We start from the raw sequence: 20,228 nt of genomic DNA on the forward strand, positions 1-20,228 counted from the left end.
AACCTGGGAGGTTATTGCAGAAATTGATTGGAACCATCTATATCTCCGTACAGAGCCATTGGTTCATTCGATAAAGGCGCGAGGCTTCTGGTGGCGCTCTTGGTTTGATCTCGTCTCGTAAGCTACAGTACCGCGGCAAAGGTTGGGTCTCCTGTCATCAACGTCTGTTGTCATCTCGTCCGTACGGCTGGGCCATTCGACTTCCACCTCACTCGAGCACAGTTGGTCTTGGCTACTACCGCGGTGGGTGGTGGCAGTCATTCGTTTACAATTCACGCGGCTGATGACCGCATGCGTGCACTGTTGAAAGACTGAGAAACGAATGTTTGCTATTGCAATCATCATCGCCGTCATTATATTCACCATGGCTTCATCTCTGGGCATGTTAAAGAGCTTGCCATGCCCGGCTGGCAAGGGCTGCACAGCCTTCCAGTGCTTATTCAAGCATCCGGAGGACGAAACCCAAGCCGCTCCGCATCAAGACACTGTTACCGCCACTACCGGCGCAGATGCTTCTGAGGTCCCATTAGCAACATCTACCAACCAAGACTCGCCTAGAAAACGACAGAGGGTCGCCAGTCCTGGGGTTAGAAAGGCAAGTGCTCGCCCGGCCGTCGAGAAGGCACCCACACCTCCAGTCCAGGCCATCTCTCCCCCACCGTTGAAGCACAAGGGCTCTGCAACGCCGACACAATCCGGGAAACCTAGTCCTACTACCCAGCAGACGAAGAGTGCCCAAGCCAAGCCTGCTGCTGCTGTGCCAAAGAAGATAGAGACTCTCAACGCCCGCCACCTCGGGAAAGCACCTGCCAAGCATGATATGCGCAACAAGCTCCTAAAAGTACTCCATGAGAGCTACGTCAGGCTAAACTCACAGCTGAAGAAGGAGACCAAAGGCCAGGGACCCGAGGCTGCTCTGGTCCTGTCTGACCAGGAGCTCATCGTGAAAGCCTTGGACGAGGAGGAGCATCACGCTGTTAAGAAGTTTACCATATACAATAATGCGTTCAAGAATCGCATCACGCACTACAAGAAGATGGACCTCGCCCACTGGAAGGAAGAGCGACTGGCATCGGTGAAGAAAGAATACGGCACTGGGGAGGAGCCCAAGCAAGGACCGAAACCCATCGAGACTGGCCTGACTCCAGAACAGGAGGTCGCCTTCCTCCCCGACTTCGCGTTGATCTGGAGACTTTACAACATTTTGGTTATATCGCTACTGTCCCCAAAGAGGGAGATATTGAGAAGGCCGAGAAGGCCGTGGCGTTTTCAGGAAACTTCGAGACCTGTGACCGATGTACCCGAAGATTCGCCGTCTTTCCTGGACGTCGAGAAGAAGACGGAGCTCTGGCATCAAACGGCCCTTGCGTCTATCATCCTGGGAAGGTATGTTTCACCCCTGGTGACCGGCTCAATGAGAGAACAAGGAAGTGGCGGTGTTGCCACCAAAGCGTTGGAGATACCAACGGTTGCACTACCGCGGAAAACCACGTCTTCAAATTCACGGATCCTGCTAGACTGGCAAGTGTTGTCAACTTTGTCAAGACACCCCCCAACCCGGATGCGCCCAAGAATAGGGCAGTCAGCTTCGACTGCGAGATGGGCTACACTGTTTATGGCATGGAGCTGATCCGCATTACTGCGGTGTCTTGGCCTGCTGGTGACGAGCTTCTCGACGTGCTCGTAAAACCGGTTGGTCAAATCATTGACCTCAACACTCGATATTCGGGGGTACGACCCGAGGACATCGCAAAGGCGGAGCGGTGGAAGCCCGGTGACGATCATAGGCCTACCATGGTGCCCTCGGCCAACCCCGAGGAACCACCCAAGCGGAAACTGAAGCTCGTGGATTCGCCCCCGGTAGCTCGCGACCTTTTCTTCTCGTTAATCTCGCCAGAGACCCCGGTGATTGCCCACGGCGCAGAGAATGACCTGAACGCCGTCCGCATCGTCCATCCCATGGTCCTTGACACGGTTCTCCTCTACCCTCACAAGAAGGGGCTCCCATTGCGCAACGGCCTCAAGCACCTCATGGAGGTCGAGCTGGATCGCAAGATCCAAGTCGACGACACGGTGGACAAGATGCAGGGACACGACAGCGCGGAGGACGCCCGAGCTGCGGGCGATTTGGTTCGGCTGAAGGTCAAGAGGGAATGGGATATTTTGAAGCGAGCGGGTTGGAAGTTGGTGAATAATGAGGCCCTACCCCCGTCCGATTCAGAAGCGTGGTCTATCCCGGGGAAGAAGGGCAAAGCTCATTGAACAGCATGACTTCCATTCCAGCATGGTTACGTTAGAAGCGCTTGGAGTTTACGAGGTATTTCATAGAGGCGAGATAGCGATAGACGCAAGCAATAAACGAACTGTATCCCCCTGACTAGTCTGTTCTTATAATATATGTGCCGAGGGATTGAGGAGACACGAAACACTCCAGCCATGCTACTCGACGCCCCGTGGGCCGTCACATAGCTGCCGTATCACAACAGACAGCAAGTCGCATACACCAGTCCCCGATTCTACTCGAGCCATGCGTGCTCCTCATCCCGCTGCGCCATCGAGCTGGCCCACGACTCAGCGCCATCACCGCCCACCGTCGGGCGAGTGAACTCTCGAGCACCCTCCACGTCGGCCGCCCCAAACTCCCCGTAGAGATGCGCACAGCCATCCATGGGGCCCTCCCAGCGCGTATTCGCCTCGAACTGGGGGCTGAAGCGCAGTTTGAGGACCCAGAGGCTGGCGGCTTGGGCGAAGAACATGCCGGCTATCTTGGGGACCTGAGTTGCGGCGCGGCACGTTGCGTTTAGTTAGTCTTCTACTTTTCCCGGCAAAAATGGCTCCTGTTCTGGGCATGTTCTGACTGACCTGCTCTGCATTGCTGAGGTGGACGAAGCCGTCTTGCTTGTCGAGGTCAGAGGGGGGGTAGGTCTCCGGGATCGGAGAGGGCGGTGCGGTGGGGAGGATCTTGTAGAGGTATTTGGGGAGTGGTGAGGGCGGTGACCAGGCCATGTTGTATCGGCAGAACGGAAGTCGTCCTTTCTTTCTAAAATAAACGGTTGTAAGAAATGATGAAGCTAGGAGATTGGTGTAAGCAAAGAAAGCGACTCGATATTCGCTGTTGGTCTCATGGCTGGAGCTTATGGAGCGCCTGAGGGTTTCTTGTCTTCTCGGCAATTACACATGCGCTTTCGGTATCACAGTAATAGCTTCAAATATATCGACGCATCTAGCCATCTGCAATTGAGATTTGACATGTTACGAGAATACGGCAGGTGCAACTAGGGTAAGAGAAGCAGAGTCTATCAGAAGGTCTAGTATTCTATCATGGCCGCCGAATCTAATATGGCCTATGCCCGCCCAACCTTGAAAGATAGAACCTGTATGAAGTTAGTCAATAATCCAAAAGAAAAGTGAGAGCTGGTGGATGCAGAGGGACTTACATCATGCTTGCCGACCGCCACGATATCATCTTCTGACACACGGGTGCCGCCCACTCCTTCTACGTATGCTATCGTCACGTCGCCCATAACCTTCTTCGCTACTTCGCCAACCGTGCTATTCCTCTTCACCAGCACACAGTCTCGGAAGGCGGCCTTCGTGTCGGACCCCGAGCTGAACGTAGCCGTACTCCGCACGGGGAAGATGGGAACAAGCCCCAGCAACTTTGCCGCTGCCGATAGCACGTCCACAACACCCGTGGAGTTGTATCGGTATAATATCATGTCCTTGTACTCGTCGATGATCTCCTTGTTCTTCTCGTCCATCTCCTTGAGACCGCCACCTTCGGGGTCGCCGTCGTCGATGAGGTCCTGCCTCGTCCACACCGAGTCGCTGCCCTCCACGTACTGGACGTAGCCCTGCTTCGCCATTTTCCGCAAGAACAGCTCGGCCCTCGCCGAGCAAGGCACCACCAAGCTGTTCTTGTACATCTTTGTGATCTTCATGAGGTTCGTGTAGGCGTCCGGGTCGTCGATCTTGTTGAGCGCTATCACGGTCGGGAACTTCTCGTCGGTGAAGGCGGCGACTACGCGATCCACCGTCTCCTCGGACCAGTGCTCGAGGGGCTCTTTGAGGGCCAGCTTGTCCAAGGTGCGCGCGACCAGTTGCGAAGTGGAGCCGTAACCGGAGAACTGGGCTTGCAGGGTATCGACGGCGGAGGCTTTCACGGCGACATGCCTTCTCTTGATCGATCCCCAGCGCTGGTACAGATTGCCCTTGATCCAAGCGACGATCTCGCTGCGCAACCAGGCGATATCCTGCGACGGGTCGTAGCCTCTAGTGTTCTCACCCTCGGCATTCGTCCTCCCGCTGGCGTCGACGACGTGGACCAGGGCGTCAGCATGTCGCAGATCGTCAAGAAACTTGTTGCCTAAGCCTTTGCCTTCGTGGGCGCCGGGGACAAGCCCGGCAACATCGAGCAGCTCTATAGGGACCGAGCGGCGACCCTCCACACAGCCGCCGTAGTTGGGTTTGCACTTGTCCGACACATTAAACCGGGCACAGGCGCAATCTATTTGGAGGTAACCGATAGCTCGTTGGGGGTCGATGGTGGTGAATCTGGAGAAGGAAAGATCAACAAGTCAGACTCAAATATTCCCAGCGCGCGCCGTGTATACCGAAGGCATCAAAGGGGTCTTCCATACGGGTAATTGCCTGTATCGGGTTAAGAGTAAATATATATCAGTGGGCGTCGCTCGCGATGCGGTGGTGGCTTCGGGATCTACCCACCAACTTTGGAAGTCGCATCGGTTAAGCTGTTCAGAGTCGTACTCTTGCCGGCCGAGGGCTTGCCAACAAGGCCAATCAAGGGATCGCGAGGCATGGCGCTACCAAATAATATCGGGTGCTGTGTGTCTTGGCTTGCTTGGTCTACTTGCACCTTTCGAATTCGCAAGTTGTTCCGTTGTTGGTCTTGGGCAGTGGGATAACTTTTTGGATGGTGGGGTTCTGCCTTGATTATCGTATCATTAAATCACCATGGCGGGGTCCTTTTGCGCCGGCTTCAAGTACGTAATCAAAGGCAATCGTTCGGTGCCAGTCACACATCCAGCTTCCCCTTATACCCAACATGCGTAGGGTTGGGTTTTCTTTGCAGGACCTACCGGCTTGGTGTGCTCTCAACAATGTCAGCTTCCACAATGTCAAAATCCAGGAGATTGAAGACTGCGGACACGGCCTAGTCGCCGAGGCGGACTTGCCGCATAGCGGCGCCAACTCAGTGCTGGAGATACCACAGGACTTGGTCTTATCAGCACAAGCAGTCGAGGATTATGCGAAGATCGACAAGAATTTCCGAGATCTTCTCGAGAAAGCCGGCCATCAGGTCAGTTGTTGCTCCTTGTCTGGCAACCTCGATGTTGTGGGCGCGTGTATAACTGCGGCTCCTGACCCGCTGTACAGTCGCATAGAGCCAACATACTGCTATACTTGTTGATGCAGATGATCCTATCATCTCCGGATTTCCCTGATGTGCAAGGCGTCATATCTCCCTGGACGCAATATGTTGGTGTGTTGCCGAGCCAGATACCTGTGCCTACGACCTGGTCAGAAGCAGAGCGCGCACATCTACAGGGAACCTCCCTCGAAGTAAGTTCTACGTTCATCACTATGTCAACTAAATATTGCCCGCTAACATGATACCAGAGTGCGGTGTCCGCGAAGCTCTCTGCTCTCACCAGAGAGTTCGATGCGATCAAAGCAAAGACTGACGACCTTCGCTGGTGGTATGATAATGTATGGTTAGATGAACTAGTCACTATCCACGATTGGGTCTTGCTCGATGCCATATACAGGTCACGTTCTCTAGAACTACCGTCTTCGGGCGAGGCCATGGTACCATGCCTGGACATGGTCAATCACTCTGCTGAGGCAACTGCTCGCTTTGAGGAAGTCGCCCAGGGTCAAGTCACTCTAGTCCTCAAAGATGGCCTTGGTATTTCTAAAGGCCAAGAAATCACGATAGATTACGGTCAAGGAAAGTCAGCAGCTGAGATGCTGTTCAGCTACGGCTTCATCGACCCGAATTGCCAAGCAGGAAAACTAGTCTTGCCTCTGGAGCCCATGGAAGATGATCCTCTCACAAAGGCCAAGATGCATGTATTTGGGGCAACACCCACGATCCAGATCGAGGATGGCGAGGATGGCGTTCCCATATGGAGTGCCCCTTTCGCCTATCTGATGTGTCTGAACGAGGAGGACGGTCTCAATTTTGCTGTATTACAAGAGACGGACGGCTCTCAACAGCTGAAACTCTTCTGGCAGGATGACGACGCAACAGGTCATTCGCACGACGTCAAAAGTTTGATCGAAGGCCACGAACTCTGCAAAGTCTTTGAGTTGAGGGTGGTCACTGTTGTTCTAGAACAGCTCCAACAACAACTCGAAGGACTGAAATTATCCGTCAACAGCAGAAAGTACCCCGGCCCGACACGGGAAGACGTCGTCCGAACTGTAATGCACCTGAGAGCAGTCGAGCAAGACCTCTTAGAGAGGATGGTAGGAAGTCTCGAAGGCCAGGTAAGTGTCTGTCTCGTGAGCTATAGAAGCTTGGAACAATCAGGGCGATCCCATAGTCCACTACTAACCATAGGCCGTGTGCTACAGAGAGACGAACTTTTTTCGGACGATAGTGTGCTTGCATATCTCGGGTCGATGGAACCTACCCCAAACGACGAGGGCGGCCAGGTGGCCGACGAGGATTTTAGCTGATTGGCTAGCTATGCCAGCATAGTGTATGTAGATGCACAGTCAGACACCAGGATGGGCTCGCCTGGTTTATGCAACAGCCACAGTTACATACGACTGTCTGCTAAGCGTCAGAACCCAGTGCCAGCTATTTACGGAGAGTGCGTTTCCGCTCAAGTGAAACAAACACTTCATACGAGCGCGTGCTCAGTTGCCTAATACTAAAACAAAGAGAATAGACGACAAGATGAGCAAGATGACAGCACGGTAAGGTTGGAACGATGTGGGACTCCTGATGCTCGTGGTCAGCCCCGTTTCTGGACACGCCAGCCTATCCTCCTCCAACTCTAGTCAACTCTAGCGACGGCTGCGCCTACTCCTGAATGCAATTTCAAGCTGACCGTCTCAATCAGCAAGTCATTTGGCACCCCGGAATCGCTATACCCATGCAGATTGACCAGCAAGCACGGCAGATCACCCTGCTTCGGTCTTGTCTCGTTTTCGAGTCGATCCCAGTAGTTCCACGAGGAGCCCTATAGATGGATTTACCCAGGTGGCCAGGGTATCGTATTCTGCCGGTGGTCCTGAATGCGCATCTCGGCCATGGCGGGACCCGGGGAAACAATCCAGATAAAATGCTCGATTTGGTTGAAATCAACCGATTGCCGATATATAATATTACACCATTTTCATGATATACCCTGGGACAGGCATGGATCAAGCAAGAGTAATACATTTGTTATCTGATTATGCACTAACCAGTTGGTCCTCATACGCGGTGTACTCTTCCCCCTAGCTCCCTACCTACCATACGCCTTTGTCTCGGGCGAAACAAGACGTTGATTGGGACGGGTGCTTCGTTGGAGTATCCGGCAAGATCTATCGAACCCAATAGAAGGGGAAGAGAATACTCATGGACAAAGTCCGAAATACGTGCTGAGGGATATAACGTCAGAGCCAATGAAAGCAGTCCCATGTCTCACAACAGCTGCCAACCATACAGGGGGCACAGGCACTGCACAGGGTCTCCAGTCACTTGCAGATGCAGGGCACCGTTTGAGCACACTGCCAAGGAACAGGGTGCAAATCATATCCCATGCACCGCGTCTCAACAACATGGGCACGATAATTACTAGGGAAGATCTTAGATCAGTCCATTACCACGTTTAGACAAGAACCGACCCCAGGATTTCGGGAGTCTAGCCATGGCCTCCCATCACAATGTCACCCAGGTAGCTTGGCTGGCTGAATGACGCTATAGTGGGAAGCTATAGGCCTCTTGACATCCCCAATGCCCCTCTAAGGCATAGCAAACCACTAGCTAGGGGCCGCGTCGTTGGAGTATGTGAGTCTGAGACCTCGGACAACTTCCACGTGGATATGGATTCATGCAACCAGCCTTTGCCTCACGGATTGTCCCGAATCCCCGGCCTACCTACCAGGTACCTTTCGGCGTTTCAATTCGTACATACATACGTGTGCTGCCCGAGTCATAGTATTAACATGACCTGCAACCTAGTAAAAATCCACTGTCACCCTTGTACAATGAAACTATATTGCATACGACCAAGTATCACCTATGGATAAGCATGAGACATGGACTCGCCACATATAGCAATCTAGTAGGACTAAATCGAAGGCGATACGTCATGGGCAGATCGTCCATTACTCCATCGTACATGCTGGGCGCTGCGTTGGCTGGGCACTGGTCGTCGTCGGCGGCCGGGGCGCTGGCCGGGGACTGTCGACTGGAAGACATTGCTGCGACCCCGTTGTTTCTGTCCGTATCGACCCGCCCCAGGGCAGAATAGGGCACAGAGTGACAGAATAAGGCATTGGGGATCGCTGTTTTAGGCCTTCGCTAGTCCGGTTACCGGCCTGCGAAAGTCGGGGCTTAGTGCAGCTGCTAGACCTTGCCAGGCACCCATTAGCCATGGCAGCAATGGTCGAGTGTCCAGCAAAAGCACACGTCTGCTGACCTTACAGCAGCAGCCTTGGTGCTTGGCATACTAAAAAGTCAATATCGCGACTCTGCCGTCCGCTTTTCCCTACACGCCGCCTCACGCGCAAACACCCGAGCCTGACTCTCTCTCTCGCTCTACCCCGGACGCCATGATTGGGTGGGCGACCGAGGTAGCTTACATGCACGAGAAGACGGAAGGACGGGCAGAAGACGGGGAAGAGAAAAAAACGCCATGATTTCCCCAGACTAGACTACAAACGACGTACGACGCCGAGGACGGCACTACTGTAACTACGAAGAAGGGACGACCGGGATGGCGATGGGAGGGACTTAAGGACCAGTCTGGAACTGGGACAAAGGGACCCAGCATGACCAGGACGACGGTGTCGTGTGTACTGGCGGTAGTACCGGTCGTTCGGAGCCCAGCTTTTTGATTCTCACCGTCGGTGATTGGCGAGAGAAGGCAGTGTGGGCGGGGGGAGAGAGCAGGGAGCAGGGACAGATGCTCTGGGAGGTGTGTGGTTTGGTGGTGTGCGACCCCCCAGTCACCCCATGTTCATGATCCCCGTCGATAATCTCTCCTCCTTTCTCTCTCGCCTGCTCGCTGTCTCTCAACCCCCTTGTCCACCCTGGCGACCCCAGATTTTTCTCGACGGCGCTATTGGGCAGACTGGGCAGCTGAGGGAGCGAAGGAGGGGAGACGACGGGGATCCGCTGGGCTCCGCAGTTCCGTTTCTCTTAATCTTCTCCACACTCTCACCCACGATTCTCCATCTCGTCCATACCAACTCTCGTCTCCCTTTTCCCCCTTCCTTTCATCTGGTGTTTTTTTCTTACCTTGCTCCCGGTTGACATACACAAATACTATTCTTATCGTGCCAAGCGAAGCACTCCCTTACCCCTGACCCGATACGTTGATCAGAGAACTCTCTGGAGAATACTGCTCGCTTTTACCCATACTTTACCGTAAATATATATACACTATTACCTCATATCTCATCACCCAGACCGCGAAGTCCCACGGGCAGGAGAAGGGCCGATAGGCTGCTGTGGAGCCAACTCACGCGAGAACCGCGTCTCGTCCTCACCATCGGCCATCGGCACCGGGGATGAAATCATCGCCAAGCTGTTATATCAAGACTAAGAACACTATCGTCGGAGCTCTTATTTCACCCAGAAGGCCGCCATCATGCCGGGAATACTACCTATGAAAGTGATCAAGGTGGGCACCAGCTCACAAAGCCGCATCGCCCAGGCCTGCGACCGCTGCAGGTCCAAGAAGATCAGGTGCGACGGCATCCGGCCGACATGCTCGCAGTGTTCCAATGTAGGGTTCGAGTGTCGCACCAGCGACAAACTCAGTCGCCGTGCCTTTCCTCGCGGTTACACAGAGTCGCTTGAGGAGCGAGTAAGGGCGTTAGAGTCCGAGAACAGAGAGCTTAAGGACCTGCTAGACGAGAAAGATGAAAAGATCGATATGCTGTCCAAGATGCACGGCCACCAACCTCGCCGGACCTCGGAATCTCCCAGTTCGCCTTCGTCTGGGACGGGGTCCAAGAAGGACCAGGGGCAGCCAGTCAAAGAGGACACGTTCCGTGTGCAAGCATCGCCGCTCTTGCTTGGCGTCGAGAACTCAGACTCCTACTTTATGGGACCATCAAGCGGTCGTTCATTTATCGGTAAGTGATGCTGAGGTGGCGGGATCGAGTGGAAAACTAACCATCTGCAGAAACATTCAAGCGCAGGCTCCAGGAGAATGGAAAGTCCTGCTCCGACTTTAACCCGGAGGCATTCCTCCACATACAAGGATGTGCACCGTTGACCTCAACAGAGCCATCGTCAGCTTTACGGATTCCGCCGAGGTTATTCACTGATCGCTGCGTCAATGTTTACTTCCAGGAGTGGGCGCCGCTCTTCCCCGTGTTGCACAAGCCCACTTTCCTAAGACTATACGAGGACTTCTCCGCCGATGCCGATAAGGTCAAGAGCAACTACAAGATCGCTCAGCTGTACCTTGTCTTTGGCATTGCTTCATTGTCGAGCGCATCCCCCGATTACGAACAGATCGCTGCTTGCGAGGACCAGTGGCAAAAGGCCCTCGATGCCATTCTCATGGAAAACACGATGAACACGTTACAGTGCTTGGTACTTGCTCTCATGTACTGTAGCATAAGGGCGGACTACAGACGATTGGTCCACTACAAGGGCGTAGCCGTGGCTCTGTCACATCGATTGGGCTTGCATCAGAGCCAGAAGCGCTTCTCTTTCGGTGCCTTGACCATCGAGACCCGAAAGAAGGTCTTCTGGACTTTGTATACGCTTGACTGGTAGGTTCTTGCCGCTGTACACTTTTTGAAACAGGGACACAATAACTGACCATACCCCTTAGTTTCTCTGCTGCAATGCTTGGCCTGCCTAAGGTTCTGCGGGAGGAAGATATCCACACCGAGCTCCCATCTGATTGTGATGATGAGTACGTCACGGAGAAGGGGTTCCAACCTACCCTGCCTGGAGAATATACCCGGATCTCGAGTGCCCTTGCACTGTTCAGACTATCACGCATCCTCGCCAAGGTCCTGGGCAAGAATTACCCTGCATCGACATCTTACGAGCTCTCTTTGCAACAGATCGCCGCCCTTGATACCGAGTTGTGCGAATGGAGCGAGGATCTGCCGACTCACCTGAAGCTTACCTTTGCTCAGGACAAACCGTCCACGGATGTCACCGGCAGCCGTTCCCCAATCCTTGTAAGTCGATGTTGTCAAGCATATGATATCCGTCCGATCTGACTCTTAAACAGGCACTTGCCTACTACCATACCCGTATCCTAATTCACAGGCCCGCTATCGGTACCAATCTGGGCTCCAAGGACGCGCCGTCTCTCATGACCATCTCGGAGTCGAGCAAGCACACCGTCCAGATTGTCCAGTTGCTCGAAGAGCGCGGCATGTCCTTCTCTTTCTGTCTCAACAGGACGGACATCCTCGTTTTGTGCGGAATGACCCTCTTGTACCAGGCCATCGGTCTCAAGCAGGAAAGCAAGCTCATCAAAGACGACACGCGGCTCGTCAACGGCGTGCTCAAGATTCTGCAGAAGTCCAAGGCACCCGGAACCCTGAACCTGAAGAAGGTAGCCTCCATGGTCGTCTCGGTCGAGGACCAAGCGCCGAAAAGCAAGACGACCTCGCCGCCCCGGTAGCCGGAACGCCGCTGTCCACGCGCCGTACCAGCACCAGCCCGGAGATGGCCGCCCCGCCCCCGAGAGCGTCACCGGGCGCCCCCGCCCCCGGAAGAAGTCGAGCCACAACATCGGGCGCCACTTGAGCGCGAGCGTGAGCGAGTCGGATCTGCTTGCGCAGCAAGAGAAGCTGCGTCGCATGACGACGCCGAGCGCCGCCGCCATACGCCCGGACTTCTACCGTCCCTCTCGCGCGCCTCCTTCGACGGCACGAACCAGGAACACCACGCCATGCCGCCTCGTCGCGACCACCGGTACTCGATCTCGCATCTTCAGAAATCCATGATGCGGTTGTCGCCGGCGACCCACAAATCCAAGGCCAACCTCGACTATCTCGCGATGAGCAACCATGCCGCGGCGTCTACACAGCAGCAGCAGCCCGTTTCGCCGGTTGAACAAGCCCACGCCTACCCCGCGCACCTTTCCGGCCGTCCCCACCAGACGCCGTCGCCCATCTACTCCGTCCCCAACCCCTTTACGGGCGAGAAGCGCGGCGCGGCCGGCGGCGTGTCGCCTTCGGAGTGGGAGGCGCTGCTCGGCGCCATGGACGGCGGACAGGCCAACGTGTACGACGCCATCTACGGCGGCCCGGCCATCTCGCTGCAGGAGGCCGAGTCGAACTCGGGCGACACGGCGTACGGCGACTGGTCCCCGGACGCGTGGGACCTGAGCGGCATCCAGGTCGTCGGCCACCAGAGCCAGAGCGTCTTCAGCCTGAGCGACGAGAGCCTCTCTTCCGACGACGTGGGCGCCGGCAACGACGTGTTTGCCGGCATGGGCGGCGACGATTTCCACCATCATCAACACCAGCAGCAGCAGCAGCACAACAACAACAACAACAACCTGCAACAACACCACTCGCGGTTTGCGCATGAGACCCTCATGCTAGACGGCTTGGACTTGTCTTTAGTCTGACCGGCACCGGGTTGGTTGTTTTTGTTTGGACGACAATGATGATGAGCGCATGAACTTGATCGCCACCCCATGGCAAGTGTGGGTGCTATGTTGCAATCTGATACCTTTTACCTAATTGGAGTTCCTGGACGGGTTCTGTGCAGACGGTGCACTTTGGGTTTGGGAATGGATCAAAGGTGGTATATATCATGGCTGGTGGCAGAGTGTGCTTTTCCTTAATACCAGACTGAAGGCGTTGATAGGTGTTGTGTTTGATTTCCTCCTTTTTACCCCTTTTACTTTGAAAATATCTTTTATATTGTTATGGAAGCATGGCCACCATCTGTTATGTTCCTTTTCCACTTCAAGGATGCTTATGTTGCGAACCAAAAACACCTGTTGATGAGCTTGGATTTGAGATGGATTTCCTGCAAGCAAGCCTGCTTTGATCCTCCCTGGGTACATAAAAAGAAAGGGGATGTTTCAGTGTTCAGAAAAGAGTATATCTATATCTAGCTACATCGTGTCAAGTGCAGTAAAAGAGTACAGTTTTTGTAATATCCAGCTTCCGTAATTTCCAACATACATATGTACCCGAGGCATGTTATTCTGTAAATCCATCTGACTTGTCTTCGCCCATCTTGGCTTGGTAAAGCAAAGTACGAAAGTTGTGTCACAGTGGCCTTGGTATATAAAGTAAGCATATGTGCCAACATTAACACCAGGCCAGCATCGACGCTGGCAACTGCATCAACGCGGGGTTTCCGAGTCCGTTGGTAATGAGGCGACGGTAGGATGGTGGCAATGTTGGCGACAGCTCAGACGATCGCGTTGGTAAATCTGATAGCAACGTAAAACCAGTGTCAGCAGCGCTGTTGGCGTTGGTAGAGTTGATATAGGCTTCAATTAAATGGTGTTTACATGTACATAACATCGGAATTCTACACGAGCCAGCCTATCTATCCATTATTGGCTCCTCAGCGCCTTGTGTACGCGCTGCCGAGGCGTCCCGGCCTTGACGAAAGCCACCGTAGCCACCGCCAAGGCCAGCAGCCGGAACAGCATGAGGAAGAGCAGGGGTTTCGGCCGACGAAGATCCAGAAAATGCCAAATCTGGTGATGATGTGCGGCCTGTTCGTCTTCGTCGTCGGGCCAGTCCCTGCAGATCTGAAGGAAGCGTTCGGGATTATCCGTGATGACGCCGTCTACGCCCTTCCGGATGCTCCATCGCATCCAGTCATCGTCGTTGACGGTCCAGACGAACACAGAACGTCCGGCATCACGGGCGGCCTGGAGGAAACGGGTGCCACGGGGGCCGACCAGACTATAGACGAACATGTTGAAGTTCATCTTGGGCACAGACAATAGCTCCCGCGCGTAGCTCAGGGACCAACCAATGTGTGCCAAGGGAAAGTCGGGGAGGATTTGCTGGCAGAGCTTTGCGTACTTGGCATCCCAGCAGCCCATGATGATCCTTTCCTTCCATTCGTGTTTCGCCGGCACGCTTGCGAAGGTGGCTGCTACCCGGCTTATAAGCTCGGTGGGTTCATCATCTTTCTAGATCGCAACTGCATTAGGACTTGGATAGATAGATAATCTTAGCGGTGCATCTCACTTTAATATCGAGCAGGACCCAGATGTGTTCCTGTCCCGGTTGCGCCAGATATTCCAGAAGGTCGACCAGGCGCGGCATCGGCTGGGGCGGCTTTCGCGTGGTGCGTAATGTGCTCAAGTAGCTCCAATCGCAATCGGCCACCTTGCAATCCTCGCCGAAGCATCGCTTTAGGGTGCCATCCTAATCAGGGCGTCAGCTATCCACGAATTACAAAACGTAGACGAAGACGGAAGTACGCACATGGGACAGGACCACGACACCGTCTTTCGACAAGTGCAGGTCTGTCTCAATGGCATGCGCGCCGATCTCGACGGCACTGCGGAACGCGGCCATGCTGTTCTCCGGGTAGGCCATCTTATAGCCGCGGTGGGCGATTGCTTGTGGGAGCTGGCGACGGCTGACGCTGCCGACGCCGTCTTGGCTGCCGCGACCGGGCCTCATCAGGGCTGATGAGAACGAAGCTCCTGTGGCAGTGGGTGAGACTAATCATTAGCCACTGTGCTCCACGAAATTCTACACAGGCGTCCTATGCGAGACCGATGGATCCCCGAGCTTACCGGGTGTCATATCGGGCTTGTCCCGGGATGCCAAGAGTGGTGTCGACTCTTCTTTGAAAGCCATGTTCCAACAATGGGGTGATTGCCTTGCGCAAGAGATTTGGCCTTGGAGGTTGGCAGGCTCCACGATATATGCAGCGTGGTTGAATGCGCTGAGGTATGGTAGGTTGGGTAAATGATAAGCAGGGGCAGACCAGGAGGCTCTTGACGAATGGCTAGCTACTTCGCAGCTTGCCTATCGAAAGGAAGGGCCGGGCCGGTCTATTATCAGGCCGGACGGATGTATGAAGATGATTCGGGGTTCGCGTAACCTTCCTTCCCCCTCCTTCATTTGAGCGACTGGGCAAGGGAACGTTCGCGAATGCCGTCTTATGGTGTTGGCTCAGCAGGTAACTTCCCTCGGAATTAAGCGAATGTAGCTCGCGCTAATGTCCGCCGTGGATGTGCTTGGCTCTGGGGGTGTTGGATGCGCACGGGAGGGAACGATTGGTGATGATGGAATAGAGAGAGGCGTCACTTCCATGAGACAGGTATGTTCTGCGTGTGCGTCCGCTTCCGCCTACTACTAGTCGATGAGTAGAGTAGATAGAGTAGAGTACTTAGTCTCGGAGGGAGGCGCATCTGGGCCCCCGACGGGCTTACAAGTCGCCGCAAATCCTCTGTGAGATGAGCGAGAGGAAAAACCCGAAGAAGCCACACAGCGCAGTCTGTAGTCAGATATTGATAATGCAGATCTTATGTTTCTGGTCTGGCTGACGGTGGAGGAGAAGGGGTAATGTATGTTTGGTGGTGTCTCGCCGGGTCGGTTGGTAGTGGGGAGGTCGTTGCTCACGTTTTCGGGACGGACGCCAGAACGGGACGTCTGATCTTGCTCTACTGATGGCTTTGTTTAGATGAAATGAGTAAGTGAACAGGCAGAAGCAGCGCTTCATACAAACCCTATTGATACACAGGTGATTCTAGAAAAGGAAGTGAAATACAGCTGAAAGCTCAGTTCTTCATGGTTGCTATCACGAGCAGAAGCTGAAGCATGCCAAGTCTCAGATCTCGCCCGTACAACCCTCCCCAGACATGGTTGACCCATGGATCTTCAATTGTTTCCCCGTTTGGTGACTTATTAATAAACTATTGATGGACTAGACCATTTGACAGCCCATACCATGATAGCTCAAATGTTTACTTCATTGGATGCAATAAAAGAAAGTTCGAATGATTGGGGATAATAGCAATTCAACTAGACTGATGGCCTGCCACTTCATGTTGTCTACGGGAAGCATTACATGAGGAGCGGCGCTTTCGCAATCAAGGAATACCATGTGTTATTCCGTGAGGCAATCCTAGCCACCACGTCGGGGCCAAGCCGCCTCACGTAGTTTCCGTCTTAGCAAGAGGACGCCGGTAGTAGTGTGGCCTCCCCTATCCCTTTGCTAGATAGAGTCACAGTCGCATGTTGCACCACTTGATGCAGTCCGCCAATGCAGATCATATGCCGATCGGGCGAGAAAAGATAATATCATTTCATAGAAGCCGCCCTTAGGTTGATATGCAATCGTCGCCCGAAGTTCATTTTTTCCTCTTCTTCCCTTGCCCATGCTGGCATAAATAGACGTGCGATCGCCGTGGTCTGCAGCATATTGGCATTCGAATCCGAAAAGCATTTGCATGCGGCGCTGGTAGAACATCCACCCAGCCTTCGAAGGAGGGGCATAGTAGGTAGTGCCTAGTAAAACTGCTTCAACCACCAAACTTCTTGCCGAAAGCAATTGTGCCTCCGATGAACTTTCCCACAACGTAGCCCCCGTAGACGCCGCACAGGATGGTAATGGGCCACTTCTGCCACTCGCGGTCCCAGTCCAGGGGGATGGGGACGGCGCCCGCCCACGCGCCCACGCAGCCGCCCACCAGGCCTCCAAACGCCTCGTCGAACGGCGCGCGCGCGCCGAGGACCTCGAGCCAATCGCTTGTCAAAATGCCGTGGGTGTAGAAGAGCGGGAACAAGCCCAGAAGCGACAGGTGCAGCGAGCAGAGGGTCGTTTGCGGGATGTGCGTGAGGAGGGGCGCGCCGAAGAGGACGAAGAAGGTCTGAAGTCCAACGGTCGCAAATATGGACAGCCCGAGGGCCACAACGACGGTCTGCCAATAATGAAGTTAATTACATAGTTCCTAACTGTAGTCTAACGATTGAAAGACAGGTCGAAAGAAACATACGCTTGTAATGTTGGGAGCGTTGCCGTCAGCGACAGGCTTCCGCTTCTCGCCCGGTCGAAGCTTTTTGGCCGACTGGATGGCGGCCGGGGACCCTGCCGCTGGGAGACAGATAACAGCGTAGGCTACCTGGAGAGCGGCGACCACAGGGAGGGAGTTGAGCATGGTCGATACCGGGTCGCGGACCAGAGCACCAAACCGCAAGTAGAACAGCGACAGCATGAGGGCCGGGTGGACGTGTCGCAGAGCCTGGGCTAGGGGGCGTCGGTAGAGTCGGAATGGCGCGACAGATGGTATCATCGTCGGCGGCAGCAGTTTTCTGCCCCGAGCCAGCGGCGACAGTCTTGCCGGAAGGCGCAGACATTGTGACAGGATCTATAAGAGGCATTGGTGAAAATGAGTGGCACGGCGATGCGTGGGATGGATCGTGGGTTCTCGGGGTCGTGACAGCGCTACACGTACAATACAACCCCCAATGGCAATTCGCGGGAAATGATGGAGCTCATCCCGCTAAGTGCTAAGTAGAATGGTGTCACATGGCGATAGCGATAGCACACCTTAGACAGTGCTGCTAAGAAAAAATCGGGTGGGGTTTCAACTTGTAAGTAGGAATCCATATCGAGACGATGCAATTGTCAGAATCACAAGCCAACGCTTTATAGATAGTTCATTGATTGATGAGATAGCTATGGAGGTTACTCCGAATGTCGGCAAAGCTGGTTTTCTATTCGTCCTAGCATCGATTTCGCCAAATATGCTGATGATCGTGAAAGCCTTAAGAAGTAGTAAACATGGCCCATCATATCGGATGCTCATCTCTCATAACGGTTACAGGCCAAACTGCAGGCCCCGAGTGGATGTTCGATCCCAGCATGATACCGTTGGTGTGTATGTACTAGAACTTCGTAGGTAAGATCCCTCACGACGTCCCCACGGTTCCGGGGATGAGGTTACGCAGCGACAGATCGTAAATGACGTCCTCAACCTTCTTGACGTGATACTTGACAGCATCGACGCGGCGGCGCAGGATGTCGTTCTTCAAGTTCAGCAGCTGGAAACCGGCGAATAGATCCTTTATGAACGAGCTGATGCGGACAGTGAGGGCGATATCGCCCATGGTCACCGAGTTCATAGCAAGGCGACTGAGCTCCTCGGTGAGGTCCGTCATGGCCAGGATGTATTCCTCGATGGTGACATGGAACTCGTCACGGTCGGTGAGGTTGATGGGAACTGTGTGAGTTGTTCAGCATTTATACATATCATTGCGAAGAAAAACTGAAAAGGGAACCGTACCTTCAAGGATCTCACCAATCTCCTCGATTCGTAGAAGACGGCCCTGCTCACCAGGTCGGGACTCGCTGCCCATGCCGCCGAGCCAGGCTGTCACCAGCATGACTGCGACGAGGTTCTGGACGCTACGGCTCCATCTCTGGTTGTACCTGCGGTGTGTTAGCTGGTTTGAATGTTGAAACCCATCAAGTGCTCGACATACTTGTAGTACGGGTAGTTGGAGGCAAATTTGCCGAGTTCCTGGATGCTCGAAATGGCAGGCTGAATGCCTTCCTTCTCGATCTGGGCCAGGAGCGGCTGGACTGCAAACAGAGTCAGTCACGCAAACGTAGAATCATGGTGATGTGAACATGGCAAAATCAAATATTCAACCTACTCTTGGCAGTCGGGGTCGAGTGAATACGGCTGAGGTAGCCTTGCGCAGTTGAGATCTGTCGGTTCAGAACCGCCGTGATCTGGTGAAGTTTCTCGTTGACATCAATATCCTGCTCTGCGTGGGACTGCAGGAACTGGAAGATGGCGGGATCGATCATGGCGGTGGCGCTATTGCTGGCCATGGTGTCTATCTTGATCTTGGTGGTTTGATGTGTTTCTGAAGGATCGACCAGGCCTGGATCTCCAAAGTTGATTGAGGATTTAAGGTTGAGAAAGCGTTTTCACAATTGGGCAGGTTATTGGACGTCGTCACCTTGATTTCACGAGACAACAGTAAGGCATGAAAACATGGATGGGTCAAGTCATGAAAAATCAAGTTGCCTGCCAAGATGGAGATGAAGCGGCGTTGACGGGCGTGATCAATTCAAATAGCTAAGGTATCTCGAGATCCGATGCTGACGCAAATAGCAAGCATCCAAATACAATACGGATCCGTCGCCACAAAGTCAATCAACAGGTCGAGCTAGCAATCAACGTAGATATCAGACAGGACCCTCAGACTACAGGATAGTTGGGACACATGCCTCGATAGGCTCTCTTCTTCACAACACCAGGCGAACTGGTGGATGCAATGAAAAGATGTTGCGTCGCTTGGAGGCAGTGTAATACCAAGGACACGGTGGGCAGGCGACATGTGCAAGCACAGAGGCCACCACCCTCAGGACAAAAATAAGAATAATCTAGATTGAGACCCTTAGGTCTCTTTCAGAGATTAAACTGAAAAGAACAGATACTACACTTGATCTAAGCCAAAAGGCAAAGAAGAGCTGAAGAAGGAAAGGAAAGAAAATTGAAATGGAGGGAGGGCGGCCACGTATTTATACCCAGAAACTGGGCCATCTTCGGTGGGGTCCACATTTACTGATTGCGCTGAGGTCTGCTGGAGCCTCAAAATCCAACAGGCAGCTGTATTTTTTGATTGGCTAGAAGCCAGTGGACCCAGTCCCTTTTGATCTTTAGCCAATCAAATTACGTCTCTTCTAGGCAGCAGGTGGAAATGCCCTGGCCCCTTGATCTGATTGGCTACTTCCAGCTCAGAATGCTGCTCACAAGTGACTGGGCTTCCAGGCTTCCATGCCTCCTAGGTAACCACGATGCAATAGCCATTCAATGTGCTCCATATTCACATGTAGATACACGTATTCAATGCTAGGTTGGCCAACGGCTTGCTCTTGCCCACTTGCATGAGGACATTATTCTATTAATCGCCGCTGATATGATGTTCCTGTACAAGACACACTATCCACCTACATTATAAAGAGATAAGCAATGCAATGAATCATTCTAGTTCTAGTTATGCTGCTATTCCACCTCTAGGACTCCTTCAGATGGACCTCATTGGACGTACGT

The 20,228-nt window shown here is 53.6% G+C and overlaps 8 protein-coding genes across 8 annotated transcripts; 3 read left to right on the forward strand and 5 right to left on the reverse strand.

Moving 5' to 3' along the window:
- Positions 1-364: 364 nt before the first annotated feature.
- On the forward strand, positions 365-2,262 carry PG998_000281 (uncharacterized protein; the record flags this gene model as incomplete). The annotated part of the gene is made up of 2 exons (XM_066867099.1): positions 365-1,386; positions 1,452-2,262. The coding sequence occupies 2 exons, from the start codon at positions 365-367 to the stop codon at positions 2,260-2,262; spliced, it is 1,833 nt and encodes a 610-aa protein (XP_066735514.1).
- A 254-nt stretch (positions 2,263-2,516) lies between these two features.
- PG998_000282 (uncharacterized protein) lies at positions 2,517-3,006 on the reverse strand (the record flags this gene model as incomplete). Its single annotated transcript, XM_066867100.1, has 2 exons — positions 2,517-2,774; positions 2,863-3,006. 2 exons carry the CDS (start codon positions 3,004-3,006, stop codon positions 2,517-2,519), a joined length of 402 nt encoding a protein of 133 aa, XP_066735515.1.
- Positions 3,007-3,344: 338 nt separating this feature from the next.
- Positions 3,345-4,819, reverse strand: PG998_000283 (uncharacterized protein; the record flags this gene model as incomplete). The annotated part of the gene is made up of 4 exons (XM_066867101.1): positions 3,345-3,374; positions 3,438-4,554; positions 4,641-4,650; positions 4,726-4,819. The coding sequence occupies 4 exons, from the start codon at positions 4,817-4,819 to the stop codon at positions 3,345-3,347; spliced, it is 1,251 nt and encodes a 416-aa protein (XP_066735516.1).
- A 246-nt stretch (positions 4,820-5,065) lies between these two features.
- PG998_000284 (uncharacterized protein) lies at positions 5,066-6,705 on the forward strand (the record flags this gene model as incomplete). Its single annotated transcript, XM_066867102.1, has 4 exons — positions 5,066-5,320; positions 5,398-5,583; positions 5,641-6,513; positions 6,601-6,705. 4 exons carry the CDS (start codon positions 5,066-5,068, stop codon positions 6,703-6,705), a joined length of 1,419 nt encoding a protein of 472 aa, XP_066735517.1.
- A 3,128-nt stretch (positions 6,706-9,833) lies between these two features.
- On the forward strand, positions 9,834-12,797 carry PG998_000285 (Transcriptional activator protein acu-15; the record flags this gene model as incomplete). Its single annotated transcript, XM_066867103.1, has 5 exons — positions 9,834-10,323; positions 10,374-10,971; positions 11,034-11,391; positions 11,445-11,774; positions 11,844-12,797. The coding sequence occupies 5 exons, from the start codon at positions 9,834-9,836 to the stop codon at positions 12,795-12,797; spliced, it is 2,730 nt and encodes a 909-aa protein (XP_066735518.1).
- A 945-nt stretch (positions 12,798-13,742) lies between these two features.
- On the reverse strand, positions 13,743-15,012 carry PG998_000286 (Glycerophosphoryl diester phosphodiesterase; the record flags this gene model as incomplete). Its single annotated transcript, XM_066867104.1, has 4 exons — positions 13,743-14,333; positions 14,392-14,571; positions 14,632-14,855; positions 14,949-15,012. 4 exons carry the CDS (start codon positions 15,010-15,012, stop codon positions 13,743-13,745), a joined length of 1,059 nt encoding a protein of 352 aa, XP_066735519.1.
- Positions 15,013-16,682: 1,670 nt separating this feature from the next.
- On the reverse strand, positions 16,683-17,453 carry PG998_000287 (glycosylphosphatidylinositol anchor biosynthesis protein; the record flags this gene model as incomplete). Its single annotated transcript, XM_066867105.1, has 2 exons — positions 16,683-17,081; positions 17,157-17,453. The coding sequence occupies 2 exons, from the start codon at positions 17,451-17,453 to the stop codon at positions 16,683-16,685; spliced, it is 696 nt and encodes a 231-aa protein (XP_066735520.1).
- Positions 17,454-18,072: 619 nt separating this feature from the next.
- PG998_000288 (translin) lies at positions 18,073-19,000 on the reverse strand (the record flags this gene model as incomplete). Its single annotated transcript, XM_066867106.1, has 4 exons — positions 18,073-18,383; positions 18,447-18,592; positions 18,646-18,745; positions 18,820-19,000. 4 exons carry the CDS (start codon positions 18,998-19,000, stop codon positions 18,073-18,075), a joined length of 738 nt encoding a protein of 245 aa, XP_066735521.1.
- Positions 19,001-20,228: the final 1,228 nt, after the last annotated feature.

The sequence above is a fragment of the Apiospora kogelbergensis genome (assembly GCF_038363985.1).
Source record: "Apiospora kogelbergensis strain CBS 113332 chromosome Unknown utg000001l_segment0_segment0, whole genome shotgun sequence".
NCBI classification, from domain to species: Eukaryota; Fungi; Ascomycota; class Sordariomycetes; order Amphisphaeriales; family Apiosporaceae; genus Apiospora; species Apiospora kogelbergensis.